Below are 18,932 nucleotides of genomic sequence, written 5' to 3'. Positions count from 1 at the left end.
CTCACCCACTCGCCGAGTTCACTCAGAATCCAGAAGGCGGGTAAACCCTTTCCAACTCGTCGAGTTGGCTATGTAACTCGTCGATTTCCTTCAGCCCTTTTTCCATTCAGACGCTTTTAAGCAAAACCAAGGCTCCAAGCTGTAGATCTAGCCCCCTAGGGTGTAGTTACCACGTAAAGTTGCTAACTTTACGTGCATGCAAGGCCTCAAGAGGTTAAAACACCTAAAACTAGCCTTAGGAAGAGGTTTATGGCCTGAAAAAAGGCCAAATTTTGATAAAGCTTGAGTCTTTATGTCCATAAGGGCCTAGAGGAGTCCAGATCTGAACTCCTCACTTCAAAACGTGCTCAATACCCGAAATGCCTCAAGAATAGGCTAGAAATGACCCTAAACTCTTGAATGAAGATATCTAACAAGAGAATGATCAAGGTAATGACTTTTTTACCTTCAAATGAATGCCAAAATGAAGTAGATGTTGGGTCTACAAGCTCCGTCTCGTTCCAAGCTTCTCAATCTTCAAGTCTCTTCAAGAAATGCACCAAACAAACACTTTTAGCCTCACACACACTCAAAATATGAGGTTAGCTCGATTATGGATTGTTTTTGGACGTGAAAGGTGATAAGGAGGCTAGAGGGAGGACTTAAGGTCCTTTAAATAGGGTGAAAACCCTAAAAATTAGGGTTTTCATGTCCAGCTTCAACTTGTCGAGTTGGGTCCTCCAACTCGTCGAGTAGGTCCTAGAATCCACCGGGCATTATCAGTTTCTACACGACGAGCCCCAACTCGTCGAGTAGGTCTGTAATTATGAATATAAAAGCTTTAAAATGTATACTTGGGAGTCGGGATGTTACAATTTTCAGGCCTATTAAGGATCAAAAGTTGTTTCTTCCTTTGTCCCTTTAATGTTGGCTTAGGATCCTCAAAACCCATCAATGGTATTATGTAACATCCTAAAAATACTAAGTAAAAAAAATTAAGTCAACCAAAACAACCATTCATTTACTCCAAAAGCCCATCAAAGTATAGAAAATATCAAATAATCATCAGAATACAAAACAATGACACATAATATAGAACACCGGTGGATGCGATGCAATCACGTCGAGCTCTTCCTTTTGGAATCGAAAGTACCTGAAACAAAAACATAGATTGTAAGCACAAAGCTTAGTAAGTTCCACAAGATACCACATACCATACATGTATTGGGCCTGTCCGATATTCATCAGGCCATGTCTGGCATCAGACCCCGCCCAGTATTACATAATGGGCTCCGCTCGGCATACATACAAACATATGTAAGAGTCACAAAGATAGTTAGCATCCTACAGACATAATCCATTGGTTCGGCATTGGTGTCTTCGACCCACAAGTACAGTGAAGGGACTCACCTCTCAGATGATAATCAACTGCTACTGCTCTCACTGCCAAAATACATGTGTTATACCCCACCTAGTCATTCATGCAAGGCAAACCATTAGTCCACCTTCCAAGAACTAGGAGTTGACCAAAAGTCAACTCAAATCAACGAGTCAACGGTCAAAGACAAAGTCAATTTTAGTTGACCTCCACGTCATGGCCATCTTTGACCACGTTGTGGCCTTCGAGTTTAAACCATATAACTTATGTATAAGATGATAGACTTTGTTTATTTTAAATTGTTTCTTTTTTTGCTTATCAAATCATGCCTATGTAAGATTATTGAATAATAAATAAAATTAAAATAATACATACAGTGTTTGTTAACATGGCTATCAAAATCTAGTTGGTGTTTCAAAATATGCTTTAAAATGATATATCATTTATACTTTACAGAATCGAAATCATATAACTAATATATGAATTTTATGCAGAAAAGTCCTTAAACAGTATAAATTAAATACATAATTTACATTACCTCAAAGAGTCAATTTGGCAACAACTTATTACATATTATTATTTTAGCCTTAAAATTAAGAATAAAAATAATATTTTAGATCAAATTTATTAAAGAATCCATAAACGATACTTTTGGTGCATCCACAGACCGTCTAAGCATATACCATAGATTTTCTTTATAAAATATACACCAAGTATCATAAAAGCATAATAACAATATATATTTATCCTATTCATTTAATAGTATAATAGTATTTGTAAAAGGTCAACTTTTATGAGCGATTAGTAAGAGAAAAAGACTGGGGTCCATTTGTACTTTGGTTATATTGAAAGGGTGCTTAAAGAAACATTTTTCCGCCGAACGCCGCCGCACCTGGCAACGGGTGCTCCTTGTCGTATTGTCACTGACACGTGTCCGTCAGTTTATTAGTGGGTGATTATTACGTTAATTAACACTACATTACAAATTTGACTCGTTTTTAGATTTTGGTCTTTTTCCCCATATTTAGGGATGTACAAGAAAGAAACTTGGTCAAGTCCTTTGACTTTGAAAACTTTATTACTTCCAAATGATAAGAACCTTATTTTGCTAGGGTTTCTTGGTTTATTTGGAAGGCTAAAATAATAAAATATAGTGTAACGTAAGATAGAAATTACTATACCAAGATGATCCTTTTAAAGTGCATCACAGGCTCATGGCTAGGGAAGAGTATAGTCGGGTATTCGTTCGGTTCCTAAAATGTTGAAACCGGAACCGGCAGGTAGTGGTTCTAATATTGGGTATCAAGTTCATTAAATTTTTTGAATTTTTAAAACTTATAAAATTATATTTATTATAAACTTACAAGAAGTTATCGATAACATCAATATGTAATTCGCTACGTATGAAATTAGGATTAGAAAATATTAGTATCTTGAAAACATGATGAAAAAACGTATGCATGTTTTTTAAAACCTTTAAAGGTTGAAACAAATCATTCAAAATTCTAGAATTTTAATTAATGTTATTCAATATAGCATATAAAGTATGTGATTGTGATATGTATCTATGTGTGTGTGAGTGTGTGTGTGTGTGTGTGTGTATATATATATATATATATATATATATATATATATATATATATATATATATATATATATATATATATATATAGTGTGTACCCAGCGGGTAGCGGTTCTGTAAAAATAAGAACTAGAACCAAAACCCCTTAAGGTGGTTCCGATACGGTTTTGGTTCCAAAAGTGGGTACCTAGTTCCGCTGCTCATCTCTGCTCATGGTTGTCTTCTACTTAAGATGACCATTGTTTACATATTCTAAATTCGGATTTCATAATGTATTTATCATTTCTTTAATTCAAAAATGAAAAATAGTCCATATAATCCATATCTAAGTGGATTTTATTATTTGGATAGCTCGGATGACCTTACCATTAACAGAAATAGATAAAATCCTTTTGTTCCAAAAAAAAAAAAGAGTTAATTTTGTTACTTTGAGAATTAGAATGAAGTGAGTGTCGACTAGAGTTCCTTCTACTTTATGTCAGATTTGTTCAACCTGCTTGCAAGGAATTGATCGATCTTTTTAGTTAGTATGGGTAGCAGAAGAACATGGAGTGTGATTGCTCGGTGATGTGATGTCCAGCTTCCTTCTTCGACCTTGATTTTGGATGTACTTCCTTGGGTGGACTCTCTCTCTCTCTCTCTCTCTCTCTCTCTCTCTCTCTCTCTCTCTCTCTCTCTCTCTCTCTCTCTCTCTCTCTCTCTCTCTCTCTCTCTCTCTCTCTCCCACTAAATGTATTATCATGTTAACTTGGTAGGTTTGATACAACTTTTGGAATTCCATAGTTAACAGCTATAAAATATTTAAAAGGGAAGCTATTTTTGATTATTAAGTCGACTTTGTGTTCGCTTCGTTCGTTAGTAGAAACTCTAAACTCATAGTCCTAAGTATTTATGCTTAATTAGTTCTCCATTTTCTAGCATGTAGGTTTAATATATGAAACTTCAGCCACTCTGAAAAGAAATAATAGTCTATAAGATGCCATCACCTAATAGCCAGATGTGTGTTTGTTTCATGAGCAAGCTCAAAAGATGCCAATTGCCATCATTGTTATTTCATATATATATATATATATATATATATATATATATATATATATATATATATATATATATATATATATATATATATATATATATATATATATATATATATATATATATATATATATATATATATATATATATATATATATATATATAAAAAGTTGAATTACCAGTGTTCCTGTTTATACTTTACTAAAAATACAGTCAATTACTACTATACATGATGATGTAACTACGTTGTTTTCTTCTTTGGGACACGTGTAAATAATGTCGTCAATGTTTTCATTACGTTGGTTCATATCCAAACAACGCTACTTTATCACCGACTTGAAGACTAAATATTTAGCGAGCCCATTGTTTTCCAGCATGAATGGCAACAATAATCTTATAGTACTACGTGCATGACGTTAGTCAGCTATCACCCATCATCAAAATTCAAAATTCAAAATTCAAAATTCAAAATTCAAAAAGATAATAAATTCAAAACATCTACACTGAAATTTTAGTGTCTTTGTGTTCGTCAGCTTGAACAAACGAACGTGACATTTATATTATGGAGTTAAAATTTATGAACACGTGGATCCGAATAACTGGAATTTAGTTATTTAGGGCCTTGTTTCTAGGGCTATTTTTTATAATGAATATGAGGAGGGCATTCACGTCTTTTGCACAAACGAAAGATTATTCCACTTTTTTTGTATGACATTAAATTGTAGTTTTGGTCCCATTTGATAATAGTCTGGTGCAGGTCAAACACAGTACAAACATGTTATTGGCCTGTCTTGCGTAACAAACACAAACATGACCTAAACGGTAATATTTCTCATTAACCAAACACAGTACAACATGTTTAGCTTAGAAATCGCTCAGGTTTCAAGAGTGTGTTTGCTTGCTTAAGATCTCCAAACAAACCCCAAAAAGAGATGCTTAAAGCAATTACATTCACGTCTTTTGTACATTTGTGTTTTTCCTTTCTTACCTCTTGTGACGAAACCGTACCTTCAGCAAGAACTGCAGCTTAACCTGTAAAACAAAAAAAAAATACCATAATTTATAACTGCTAATAAATCTTGATTTGTGAATTGTGCACAATTTGAGACTCCATTTCATGAATAAAAGAAGGTGTTATGTCTTATGTGTGTAAGATAAACTTACTTGATCGGTGTTATAGACGATGTACTCATTATACATCAACTCGGATGCCTTAACATTTGATGATACCGGCTTTCCACATGGCACAACAACATCATCCTTCCACTTAATGTGTTCAGACTCATTAGGGATCTTCTTCCCAAGTCCTTTAGTCGAGTCCTTCCCTTTTGGAGGTTTGTCCATATACTATATAATATAAAAGGACAAATAAATAAGTTTAATTACTTTCAACATACTAAAACACAACATTTATTTCACATATAAGTATAACTGACCTTGGCCTTCTTAAGCTCATACATCTCTCCCAAAGCAACTTCACTTAGTAGCATTAACCCCACCGGATTTTTCTTGTCAGTAAAACAATATTGAGCACTTTTGCTCACCAAATCAGCAAAATAAATCCCTTTTCCAAACTACAAACATAGAAAAAGATTACTTTCTTGATCAATATATAGATTAATAGAGAGAGAGAGAGAGAGAGAGAGAGAGAGAGGACCATGTAGCCGGTTGCAGGAGCTTCAGGAGGAGCTATTCGCAATCCTTGGCTTAAAATACCAACATAGTTTGTCAAACGAGAACCTATTAAGAACAATAGATTTCATGCAAAAGACATTAATGCCCTTCTCATCTTGCATGATAGATGAAACTTAAAAGAAAAGGTTTGAAGCTACCATACCATGCCAAAGGAGCATCTTGTTCTTGAGTTTATTTTTATATGGAACAAACTTATCGAACTCTCCTTGTCTTTCAACTGTGAAAACTTCTTCCAGCTCAAGTGCCCAATCCTACGATTTACAAAGTACAATAAGGCCAGCCTTTCAGTATAATGTCAAAAGACGAAAAAGCCCAAGAAACTGCAAGTCAAAAAAAAAGACACACCGTATGTGTAGGGGCGTGTGTGGTTTGGAGATACTTCTCAACTAACTGATAATCTTCACTATCATGAGGAAGTGGGATCATTTCACATTGAAGCTTTTTATATTTATCATCAAGTGAATCATCGTTGTCCACATCAAACCCTACTAGCCTTGAAGCTATTTCAATATCCTGAAGTGCTTCCAACATTTTGACCTACCAATATAACAAGAATGAATGTCATCGTAATGATTTCTTAAAAATATAAACAAATAGTCACCACCAGTACCTTTAATTTGAAGTCATCCTCATCCTTGATTACATGTGGATGAACAGAAGGAATGACTGTAAAAAATCGGTTGCTGGCATCAACAATCAAGCTTTCTTTTAGAGGGTTATCAGCTGCCTCTTTCAATAGATTCTGAAGCTCTGTCAGTACTTCAAAACCTTCAAGAAAAACAAACATATTTTTCTTGTAAAATTAATACAGAAAAGATGTGAGAATTATAATGACATCATACTGAAATTTATTAGTAATTTTCCTTACCTTTCTGGATATTACTTTTGCTAAGCTTCCCAAGTGGCATCTCTGCCATGTTAATCTCAAACTCCATCATTGCAGCTCTGCAAATGTCAATATTTATTAAAAAAAGATTCTTCTTTTAAGCATATAGACTAAAATAATGAAGATAGAAATCGTATTAACTTGTATGTTTCCACATTAAACAACATCTTCATCAACTCCTCTAACGCAGGAGCAAGTTGGCTTTTAGCATCTTTAATTTTGTTCTTCTGATGTGAATCTTTATTCACCCCATAATCCTGCAAGATCAAGCATTCGAGCACTATGAGAATCTTTTAAATCAAAAGACTACAACGAACGTAAACAGGGAGAAGATTGAAAATACAATTTCCAAGGGGTAGAATCGTCCGGGTTGCTTCTGAAGTTTCTTTTGTTCCCATGCCTCCCATGAATTCCCAGTTTTTTCAAGAAACAATCGTTTAAATTCTTGAATTGCATCAGACTTACTCAATTCTTCCAACTTATTTCCTCCAATTTTTTCATTGCCAACTCGACCCCACTTCCGGAACACATAGCAGCCTGAACCTTTGTCTTCTTCAATGATCTGGAGGATATAGTAACTTCATGCAGAAAACACATATAAGAACACAAGTGAAAAGGATGATTTATACATAAAGAATACACGTATTTTGTAAGAATCACCTGTTGATGCCAGTTGATAAGTCAGATAAGCTCAAAGTTGTGTTATAAATGCTTTTTCCATGCTCCAAAATATGCCCAGAATCTTGCAAACCAGATGCTTCATGGACTGCACTTCGTCCTTTGACTTTTACAGTGACCATGCTTTTTGACTCTTCAGTGGCTTCAATTTTATACAAATCAAAACGAAGTTTCTTCTGTTTTGAAAAGCAGTCAACCAGATAATCTTCCCTTACTATAGGTACTTTCATCCTCCTGTCAAGCTCAAACCAGCACAGATTCAAGAATAAAACTGACAAAACTACCCTTTTTCTTCTTGTAACCTTGTGATGACAAAAACTAGACATGAAGGGTATAATTGTAATTTTAATGACAAAACTATGTGATGTGAAACAAAGTACTACCTTGCTTTCTTTATCTCAGCATTCAGATTATCCGGTACTCCACTTACCACCAAGCAGCTTGTGTCTGTTATGTTAGCCATGAACATTCAATAAAGAGAAAAAAAAAAGAAATCTTCTTTTTCTAATCTTTATGCAAGAAACACACACCTTTCTTGATTTTTGAATGAAGTTGTCCACCCACACTCTCGATTTTTGTTTTCCACTCATCCTGAAAGGTAGCATTCGTTAGTCATTAGAAAGGCTTGGGCTTTCAAACATGTTATGAGAAAAAAAAAAATGTATCTAAAATAGTACCATAGTTTTAGATGGAACACCCAAAATACAAACTTTTAGATCCCCTAATTTCTCACTGTGGGCTGACTGAGTCAACCCATTACCAGCTGATTTTCCAGGAGTGCTAGCTGAAGGTGGAGGCATTATCCGAACAGGTTTTTTCACCTTTTGTGTCTTGAACCACTGAACATCATCAATCAAGATAAATGGTGTTAGAATTCGTCTGTGAAAGTATAACAAAGTGTTGCAGTTGACATGTTTACTAAACTTACCTTCAACAGATACTTATTGTCTGTTTCTTCTGGAATGTTCCACTTTCCTTTGACACGTTCAGGCTCTGAAGTGGAATAAGCACACTTGCTCCATTCGGTTAGAAACCCTCTGCATTTGTACATACCTCCAGAATAGTGAAGATGCCCAGAACAAAGTGCACAATTCTCAAGTGCTCCAAAAAGCATCCCATCAGCACTGATCAAATAAAAGGAATAAACATTCAAAAAGTCATAAACTTGTTATTCTACTGCATCCACTGAAAAGATTTATTATACATGGGTTTTAATCATAAAAGCAATTAGATAGGTTATTTGCATTAAAGATTTGGGCCACAAAAGAAAAGTTTCAAACTTTATTGTTTTTGATAGCTAACAAAAAAAAAAAGTTGAAATGAAAAGAATTTACCAGCGATCACGCAGTTCATGTTCTGGTCCAGATGAATCTTGATTATTAGCTTCCAGCATTTCACGCATCTCTGAAGTTGTAACATGTTTTTTAAGATCATCTTTAAGAGCCCATAATTCTTTTGTTTGGGCCTCTAGTAGACTATGATCCACTAAATTGTTGCTGTTTTTTGATGTTTTTGGTGTCAAAGGGTCATCTTCAGTCTTGGCTATCTTTGACTTTTGGTCACGGTCAACGGCTCCTTTACGTTTAGAGCCACCTTTTACAGTCTCTTTCTCCTCCTTCACTTCACCTTTTCCTTAAAGAACAAGTGTAAACAGTCATACAAGAGCATAAGAACATTTGACTTTACCAAATTAGAAAATAGAAATGAAGTGAAAGTATGTTGCTATTGATTGCATTTTGTAAAAATCTGACACTACCTTTTTTGATGGCTGAAACCTCCTTCTTGACCATTGAAAGAACAGTTGACTTATCAGAATCTGATAGGCTTTCCCACCCAACCAATTTTTCAAGTTGAGTATTTGGAGAAGACTCCATGAAACATTTAGCATGATGCCATGCTAAGCCTCTAGCACCTTGACCTTCTGGCTTACTAGATATACGAACCTACCCATAAAAAATTAAAAAATTTTATAAACATTAAGAAATTCGGTTATCATTAGTTCATTCTGAGGTAAAAAAAAAAAAAAAAAAAAACAAGTACCCATAACCCACCTCTCCTGTCATGATCTTTTCATTGCATATTTTACAAGTAGCACGAGCAGTTTTTGAAGCTTCAATTGTGCATTTTGTAACATCAGGAGGAGGAGAAGGAGCAGATGAACTTTGGGATTGGGATTGAGACCCAATGCCACCACCTTCAACATACTGTCTTATCTTCTGTTGATCTTCCCAACGAAGTGTTTCAATGCCTTCCACATCATCACAACTAGAAATACAACCAAAATGAGAAAATACGGGTTTTAAAATTTAGAAAAATACGTTCAAGAAAGTATTTATCTTGTAAAAAAAACGATGACAACACGTACGATTTTATTTGTTTCGCCTTCTTTAATATGCACGTAGCATGATTCCACATCTGTTCAAGAAACATACATAGTTAAGCATTTTTTTACAACAGTTTATAAAAGCTTACATGTGTATATGAACCCATCTTGCAAAAACAACAAAGTGATTATTTTTAATAGAATAACAGCAAAAGGGGTGAAAGAAACTCACATAGTTTGATACACCTTAAAAGAACCCTACAACACTACTAAAACAGTGAATAGCATTTCTAACCATTGTATTTTGTGCATGATAAGTAATCATTAGATGTTCAAGATTTTAATGTGCGCTTAAACTCAATATCAGATACGATTGTTTGGCAAAAGTAATTGGCTGCACTCCATTCAATTAGTTGCACTTGGTCATCAAGAGGGTTATTTATTTTCTTTGGATTAAATTTTTTTGACCACAAATTGTTAAATGGTATTCAATTTTATAAGAAGTGTCCCTCATGGAACAATGTTGATGTTAACTTTACTGAAAAATTGATATCGGGTGCAAATTTGTCATTATTGCAAAGAGAAGCAAACCCCGAAATAGCAGGACCTACAAGACTGTAGTAACAATATTGGGGAAAAAAATTACCATCACACTTTGAACCAGAGGAAATCAAAAAACCTAAATGGGAAGATCAAGTTACACTTTGACTTTGGATGTAAAAAGGGTAACTTCATTACTTATAAATATAATACTTTGAAGATAAACTGCTAAGTGGTATTCAACTTTATAACAAATGTCACTCATGGAACAATGTTGATGTTGACGTTAGAAATTTCATATCAAGTTTAGGTTTGACATGAAAATCGAAGTGAAGTTTCTTGAAACGGACAAGAACTTGGCTAATATTTCTAAGAGAAGCAAAACCCTAAAATAACTGAACCTAAACAAGCCTATATTGAAACAACCACATTTACCATTAGACATTTGAAACAATAAAAATCAAGAAACCTAAAATATGGAAAAGATTAAGCAAGAAACGAGGTGAGGAGGAGTGATTACGGGCATGAAACCGTCGAATTGAGTGGCTTGAACCATTTTGCCAAGACGGAGTTTTTCTTGGGCAATAGGAGTCTTGCAGGTTTTACATGAAGATCTTCCCGATTTTGCATATTCAGCCTTCCATGGCTTCGGGGGAGTCGCCATTTTCCCTCTTTTCCTTCACTGTGTCTTCCTACTCTCGCTCGTAGGAACAAACGAACAACGACAGTGGCACTAATCAATGAAATCTGCTTTTCGCCAAAAAGAAAACATACCCTTTCGAGTGACGCACCCGTGCGATCATTGTTGTTTTCTTTTTTTTTCTTTTTTTTTAATTAGATTTTTAGTTTTTTAGGTCAAAACTATAACACATTCTATTCAAAAAAAGCAATAAGGTTTCTTTGCGATTGTTAATTTAAAAAGATTTGTTTTTTTAGAAAGAGCTTATTTTTTCTTTACGGTATCACAGCAAAAGTCCTTGAAACTTTTTCGGTTAGTTTAAGTGGTATCCAAACATAATAGTTTGATAAATTATATTTACTAGGTGTAATACCCGTGTGTTACACGGGTTTTTTGAAATAAATAATATAAAACTTTGAACATCAACGAATTATTAAAATAATACGACACATATAAGTGAAGAGTTTATTGAATAAGTGTGAAATTGAACTCAAAATACCCAAAAAAAAATCATTAATGAAATGTTCTAAATAATTTTTACAAATCACAAATTTTCAAATACTTCTTTGAATACAACATTAGATGTCTTATTGGTAGGGTTTCCTTCGTTGTCTAAAATTAATATTTTCAATCCGTCTCTGCTTTTAACTCTAGACAATGCAACATACAACTGTCCATGAGTAAACACTGGTTGTCTCAAAAACAAACCAACATTTGATAGCGACTGTCCTTGACTTTTGTTTATTGTCATCGCAAAGCATACAGCAAGTGGAAACTGTCTTCGCTGAAATGTGAAAGGAATCCTTTTATCCGACGGGGTCAGTGACATTCTTGGAATAAACGTACGTTTTCCTATATTACTTCCAGAAATAATCTCTGCTTCTATAACACGCTTACCCAATGCTATAACTCGTAGCCTTGTTCCATTACACAAACCGTATTTCTGGTCAATATTCCTCAGTAACATAACTGGAACACCGACTTTTAATACCAATTTATGAATTGGCATACCTGAAGGTCTAAGGCCATTTAGAACATCAGGAGAGTATAAAGATTCGTCAAAGTCATCGTGTACAAACTCCGATTGACAAAGACTGTCTGAACTTAAGTATTCTTTTTCATCTCCAGGAAATAATTTTAACAAACGATTGTTTATTTCTTGAACAACTTCATTTTTTGGTGCAAGGATTGCTCTTTCTTGAAAAAACATCGGATTATTGGCATTTTCAACAATAGAAGGATAGACAAATGTAATTAATGAACCAATAGGATCCGGTGAATCTGTAATGAGAATATCATCTGGTATATCAACAATTGCCTCGCCGTCATTTAAGCCACCAACCTTTCCTTCACCTATATTCAAAATCCAGTTTGCAAATGTGGTTGTTTCTTCAATATTAGATGTATGAAGACTTAACCTCATGTTTTTTGTTAATCTTAAGACCTTGCAATCTGACCAAATATAGGAGGAACTTATTGAAGCATTGACGATGTCTTGTCTACTTCCATTAGGAACAACAGGTAGAATTTGTCTGAAATCACCTCCAAAAACAATTGCTTTTCCTCCAAATGGCAATTTGGAGTTGCTACGAAGATGACAACCCAATATATCCTTCAAAGATCTATCCAAAGCTTCAAAGGCATGCTTATGAATCATAGGTGCCTCATCCCATATAATCAATGATGTTTTTTTTAACAATTCAGCAACATCACTTTCCGGCGTTATAGAACAAAACGAATCCTCGGTAAGATTTAAAGGGATTATAAATCGAGAGTGCGCTGTCCTACCTCCTGTCAATAATAAGGAAGCAATACCACTTGAAGCAACATTTAACACGATTTCACCCTCCGATCTTAAAGCAGCGGATAATGTTTTCCAGAGAAATGTTTTCCCTGTACCTCCGTAACCGTAAACAAAAAAGACACCTCCTTTCTTTTTTTTAACATTTGTGATAATATCGTCGAAAACACCTCTTTGTTCATATGTTAATGTACCAAGTAGCTGATAAAACTCTTGTAATAGAGTCGTCCTGTCAAAATCTAGCTCCTCGGTAATCAATCGATTATTTGAAGAAGATATAGACTCATGATCAGGGTAAGGCATCCCATCAAAATCTTTGAGGCTTGAATTGTTTTGGAGTAAAATTTTTTCAATCTCATAAAGTGTCAAGTTCTTAACTTGATCCTCATCAAGCGATAAACCTGTAGAAATTTGCAAGTTAATTTTTATAGATATATAACTTTATAAAATTAAAACTTAACGATAATAATAAGGTTAATAAGTTTTAGTTAAATATAAAAAAATATATAAAAAATTTTATTCAATAAATATAATATATTATGTAAGAATTATTAAGTAAAACATTAATTTAAATAATGAAAAATAACATATTGCCTGGTGCCTTTAATCTTAGTTGTTGATTGTAGAGAATTCCATCTAATAAGTATTGCCAAGTTTTTTCCCAGACAAAGTACGGTCTCGACAAACTATTAGACTTCAACATAGTTGCAAATAAATAACGCAAATAATATCCAGAACCGGAATGACTTGCTTCCTCAATTGCATCAATATATTCCCTATCATCTTCCAAAAGTCCAAGAGCATAACACGCCTCTCTAAAAGTAGGACACACATGTCCATTAACCGTACGAATGTCTGCAAAACATTTCGGACCTTTGACTTTATTTAAAAGGATTCTCAAAAAATATGCTTCGCCAACATTAGGAGAGATGGTGTGAATTCGACCGATAGAAAATCCTTTTTTTCTTGACTTCCAACAACGATCATCCAATTTCCAAACAAACTTAGTTGGAAATTCAACATAAGAAAGCTTACGTGCTTCCTTATTATGTTCATTACACTCCATCCAAGCTAAGAACATCGAAGAAGAAACAGACTGTTTATTGAGGACATCCTCAATATCATCGTCAGCACCGTATACAACATTTTGTTGTCCAGGAAGATGAAAAGGAAGCCTCACAACAGAAGGAGTCCTGAAATGAACATCAAATTTGAATATACGCCACGAAGCTTCACATGCAGACAAATATCTACAATCGTAGTAGTTTTTTATTTCGTCAACTACATCGTCATTATCATATGCATTGTTGTTTGGTACAACCGCAACAGTAGCCCTATCAGGACCCTTGTTAATATATTTGAACAAATATTTGATGGAAGCACCCTGATTGCACCACTCAACATTAATGTGAGCTTGGTATCTTTTCAAAAGCAGTTTGTGATATGGAACCACACTTCTATTGTCTAACTTAACACCAGACTTTTCAACAAAAGATCCATCATTACGTCTCCTATATATTGGATAACCATTTTCATCAACCGAAGTATGCTCTGTGAATGTCTTTGGGAAGTTTTTTGAACACTTGTTATCTATCATGCATGGGCATTTAGGATTATCATTACCACAAGGACCATGCATCATGAACTCGCTGACAAGTGCATACAATTCTGGATCGTCATCTTTGTTTGGAATTTTAGCAGAAATAACACGATCAATATGTTCAAGGGTTGGGAGCTTGTAATCAGAGTGCATGAATAGACATATATGAGCATGAGGTAGGCCGCGCTTTTGAAACTCCACCGTATAAACAACTGACAATTTATTTAAATAGAGTCGTATTATAAGATTTTGAAAAAAATAAAAATACATATTAACAAAATATATAAAAACACTTTAACAATGCATTATTAATATAAATTACCTGCTTCGACCGAACCCAATAATGAATTTTTCTTTAAGTCTTTAATCAATGAATCTAGCTTCATTTTGAACAACCTAGATAGGATATCGGGTCTGTCTTCGGGTTTGAGGTTTGTGTCAGCAATAAACCTTTGAATCTCGGGCCACTTTGGATTGCATGTTACAGTTATGAAATAATCTGGGTAGCCAAACCACTTACAAAGTGACATGGCATCTAAATAGTTTTGCATCATGTACTGTGCACCACCAGTAAAAGAAGAAGGCAATATCACACGCTGTCCAATATTCGAAATATCTGTATTTCCATTGTTTTTCACGCTGCGTAAAGTTTCATAGGACTCGCATCGAAGAACTTTTTGTTGGTTTCGTATGTAATACAACCTCTCGCTTTCAATCATCGTATAAGCATCAACCATAAATTGTTGAAAAAGCCTTCTTGAATTCAGAATTAATGAGAAAATATTAACTCTGTCTTGAATCCTATATGAAAAGAATTCTCTCATTGTACAGTAACATCGTTTGTTATTCGTTGAACACGTAACACCTCTATGAGGGATGTCAACTCGATATCCATCATCCCCATAAGGAAAGAGCAGTTGGTATTGAAGAGCAAGGTAAGCAGGATGCAATTCATTTATACGTTGTAGATTGCCTGATTTAGTTTTTACAATGATATCTCTATTATCAATTGAATTACCAATGTCACCAACAATTAAAGCAGCAACCTCAGAAGCGGTAGGTAGGTTATATGTCCTTCCATCTTGTTGTCTTCTTCCTATAAGACGTAACTTTAGATCTATATTAGGACTTGCATTAAAACAATCTCTTGCCATTCTATAACACTTAACCAACTCATTTGTTGAATCCAACATAACCTTCAAAAATCTTATGATTTCGATATCAAGTTGCTGAGAAGTTGAATTGCACCCATCTTTTTGTGTACTGTTAATAATGAAGATTATATTTAATATTTAGTATGTAAATAAGTGGTATGAAAAAAAAGGAATTGTTAAGAAAAATAAACATGAAATATACCTGAAAGCGTGTTGTCTATTTGAAAGTTCGTTGTCAGTATCATATATGTATAGCTGAGAGAACTTTGGTTTTGATCCATCTATAGGTAGAAGGCTGCCCATACAATTGTAATTTTGACCACTAAGTCTAAAAATATATGGACCTTTGCCTTTGTTAATGGAAGAATCAACTTTTCCACCCATCGATGTAAATGAAAACATCGAATTGAACAGACGAATGTTGTTCAAAAAATGTTTCCCTTTGGGATGAACAGAACGATAAAGATTTTGGTAATCTTCAGGTGCTTCTTTTAATTCAGGAAGCTCGACCTTTCCGTTACCACAACACATTGAAAAAGATGTTTTGTTGCCATCTTTATTGCCTTTAAGGGCTTCATTTTGCCATAATTTTGCATGACAACTCGTACACACAAAACTCTGATCACCATGGTCGAAATAATCTGTTTAAAAAAAACTTGATTAAAGATATAAATATATTATTCTTGAAATGAGTAATAGTTTAATATAATCATTCGTGTTACCTTTTGAGATACCCGAAATCAATTGAACATGATTATGCTGAACATTTAAGTGTTCATCTGATGTTAAGTCTATGGGTATACTCGATATATTTGAGATCTTCCTTTTTGACTTTTTGTTTCTCAAAGATAAACCGATAGAATTATCTTGAGTGACTGCTAACGACGATGTGGCTGGGATATCATTAGACAATATAGAATATTGTCTATTTCCTGACACTGAAAGTATAAATGTTAGTATTGAATTTTGAAATAAAAATGATAATAGTATGATTTAAATTGTATACAATACATACATAATATATTATGTAACTTATATAGTAGGAAAACTGATGTGAAAAGAAATTTCATATACCATTGGTAATGTTAGATAACGGTGTTGTTGTCGTATAATTGGAAGTAGATTTGAAACTTTGCTGAGCATACTCCATACACGCTACGAAATAAAAATATTTTAATTAATATAAAAAATAAAATAAACATAATAAACATTGGAATTTATTATTAGACAATTAATTATACAGTATATGGATGAGAGATAAATTATATAATATATAGCATATTACTGTTTGGTGTGGTGCAAGTCTGAATGGATCTTCTATTATCCAAATAATATTTTCTTTGTTTTCGCTTATCTTTATAAACGTTTGGGTTGACATTTTGATTGTCAGCGGTAATATTATTGAAGTTGCTTGATGACAAGGTTTGACATTTGCTGCTGTGATTAGTAAGCACTGAGAAAATTATATAATAAAAAAGTTATTATAACCCTCAAAGTATTTATAAGTTAACATATATAGGAAGAAAAAATATATATATATATATATATATATATATATATATGCATACTTATATCATCGAAAACGAAATATAAGAAATATGTTTAAATAAAATATTAAAAAATGAAAACAATGTTGATTGTTATGACCATTACTTGTGAAATACTAAGAGTGTTATAAAGAAATATGCATTATTTATGTCGCAAAAGGTTAACACAAAATAAAAACTAATAAACAAAATTAAAAATATTATGTAAAAAGAATACTCTCGTAGCAAACTAACTATAAAAGCATGATAGAAAAAAATATACCATTTGGCGTGGTGGTCATATCTTTACATTTTTTGTTATCCAAATATAACTTTCTAAGTTTTCTTTTATCTTTAGCATCATTGGATAATGAACTTGTAATAACATCTAAAGTAGATTGAAAACTTGTGTGTTGGTATCCACCTGAAATATTTGAATTTATATTTTCATTGTTACTTGTAAGATATATAGAATAATTGGAAGTGGTTAGATGTTGATAAGGATAAATGATTTGTGTCCATATACTGAAAGTATAAATGTCAGTATTGAGATTTGAAATAAAAAGGAAAATTGTATGAATTAAATTGTATACAATACATAGATATTAATTTATATAACTTATATAGTAGGATAACTGATATGAAAAGTTATTCGGTCTACCATTGGTAATGTTAAATAACGGAGTTCTTGTCGTATAATTGGAAGTAGATTTGAAACATTGCTGAGCACACTCCATATAAATGTTTGGGTTGACATTTTGATTGTCCCCGGCAACATTATTGAAGTTGGTTGATGACATGGTTTGACTTTTGCTAATGTCAATAGTAAGCATTGAGATAAATATATAAGAAAAAAGTTATTAAGACCCTCAAAACATTTATAATTACCATATATACAAAGAAAAAAAATATATGCATATTTATTTCATCGAAAACGAAATATCATAAATTTATTTAAATAAAATATTAAAAAATAAAAACAATGTTGATCGGAAAAATAGTTACTTGTGAAATACTAAGAATGTTATAAGGGAATATCATGCATTTATGTCGCAAAAGAGTAATAGAAAATAAAAACTAATAAACAAAATTAAATTTTTTATGTAAAAACAATACTCTGGTAACAAAGTAATTATAAATGCATGATAGAAAAAAAAATATACCATTTGCGGTGGTGGTTTTATGTTTAAATTTTTTGTTATCCAAATATAACTTTCTGACTTTTCTTTTATCTTTAGCATCATTGGATAATGAACTTGTAATATTCCCAGGATATGTCAAAGTAGATTGAAAACTTGTATGCTGATATCCATCTGAAATATTTGAATTTATATTTTTATTGTTACCTGCAAGATATATAGAATAAAATGAAGTGGTTAGATTTTTGATAAGGATATGTTATATACGGTAAAGTAGTTATTTTTATAAGGAAAAACAACATTTAATATATAATACTGTACCGGATTAATAATAAAATTTATTGATTATGTGTAATACAAATTTGAATAAGACTTGATCAAAAATTTTATAAATTAAATTAAATAAAAGAGTAATGATAATAAAACAAAATGGACACGTTGAAAAATAATTACCAATTGAAGTGGTTGTCACGCCATTGAAGTTTTTTTTATCCAAATTTAACTTTCTTTGTCTGCACCGGTCTTTAGAATGATTTGAATCCATACGATGTTTATATCATAAAAAACAATAGATCCTGTAATCAAACTATAATAAACCAATGTTATATAAATTGATAGTATATATTATGAATTAGTAAAATTGACACACTATAAAAATACGTATATGTAAAAAAATTGTTAATAAAAAAATTGTTAATTTAACATTTTTTGAAGCTTATATTTTATAAAAATAAATGGACGTGGACTTATTATAAAGAATTTGTATTTATATACTTATATTTAATATACATTATTGGATGATATAAAAAATGATTGGAAAAAGAAGACAAACCTTATGTAGAAATATTGGAAAAAAAAATAGATTTCGGTTGTTAAACCAGGAAAAAAAAATTAAAAAAAAAATAAAACTATAGTGATTCTTATAGAAAGTTTTTTT

The 18,932-nt window shown here is 32.7% G+C and overlaps 2 protein-coding genes across 2 annotated transcripts; both read right to left on the bottom strand.

The window, feature by feature from the left end:
- Positions 1 to 4,785: 4,785 nt before the first annotated feature.
- LOC111881230 (poly [ADP-ribose] polymerase 1) lies at positions 4,786 to 10,846 on the bottom strand. Its single transcript, XM_023877646.3, has 20 exons — positions 10,617 to 10,846; positions 9,599 to 9,648; positions 9,285 to 9,498; positions 8,990 to 9,176; positions 8,568 to 8,865; positions 8,162 to 8,357; positions 7,911 to 8,072; positions 7,764 to 7,824; positions 7,617 to 7,680; positions 7,216 to 7,467; positions 6,899 to 7,133; positions 6,697 to 6,812; positions 6,538 to 6,614; positions 6,280 to 6,437; positions 6,015 to 6,206; positions 5,812 to 5,920; positions 5,632 to 5,714; positions 5,411 to 5,548; positions 5,139 to 5,321; positions 4,786 to 5,006 (listed from the first exon to the last, which is right to left on the bottom strand). Exons 1-20 carry the CDS (start codon positions 10,758 to 10,760, stop codon positions 4,959 to 4,961), a joined length of 2,967 nt encoding a protein of 988 aa, XP_023733414.1. The 5' UTR covers positions 10,761 to 10,846; the 3' UTR covers positions 4,786 to 4,958.
- A 473-nt stretch (positions 10,847 to 11,319) lies between these two features.
- Positions 11,320 to 18,539, bottom strand: LOC111881292 (uncharacterized). Its single transcript, XM_052767615.1, has 10 exons — positions 18,449 to 18,539; positions 18,020 to 18,202; positions 17,140 to 17,280; positions 16,053 to 16,268; positions 15,596 to 15,971; positions 14,499 to 15,439; positions 13,636 to 14,388; positions 13,171 to 13,455; positions 12,039 to 12,977; positions 11,320 to 11,897 (listed from the first exon to the last, which is right to left on the bottom strand). Exons 1-10 carry the CDS (start codon positions 18,537 to 18,539, stop codon positions 11,320 to 11,322), a joined length of 4,503 nt encoding a protein of 1,500 aa, XP_052623575.1.
- Between the last annotated feature and the right edge of the window lie 393 nt (positions 18,540 to 18,932).

Source organism: Lactuca sativa, chromosome 9, assembly GCF_002870075.4.
Source record: "Lactuca sativa cultivar Salinas chromosome 9, Lsat_Salinas_v11, whole genome shotgun sequence".
NCBI lineage: Eukaryota > Viridiplantae > Streptophyta > Magnoliopsida > Asterales > Asteraceae > Lactuca > Lactuca sativa.
This window is presented reverse-complemented; position numbering and strand designations above follow the sequence as displayed.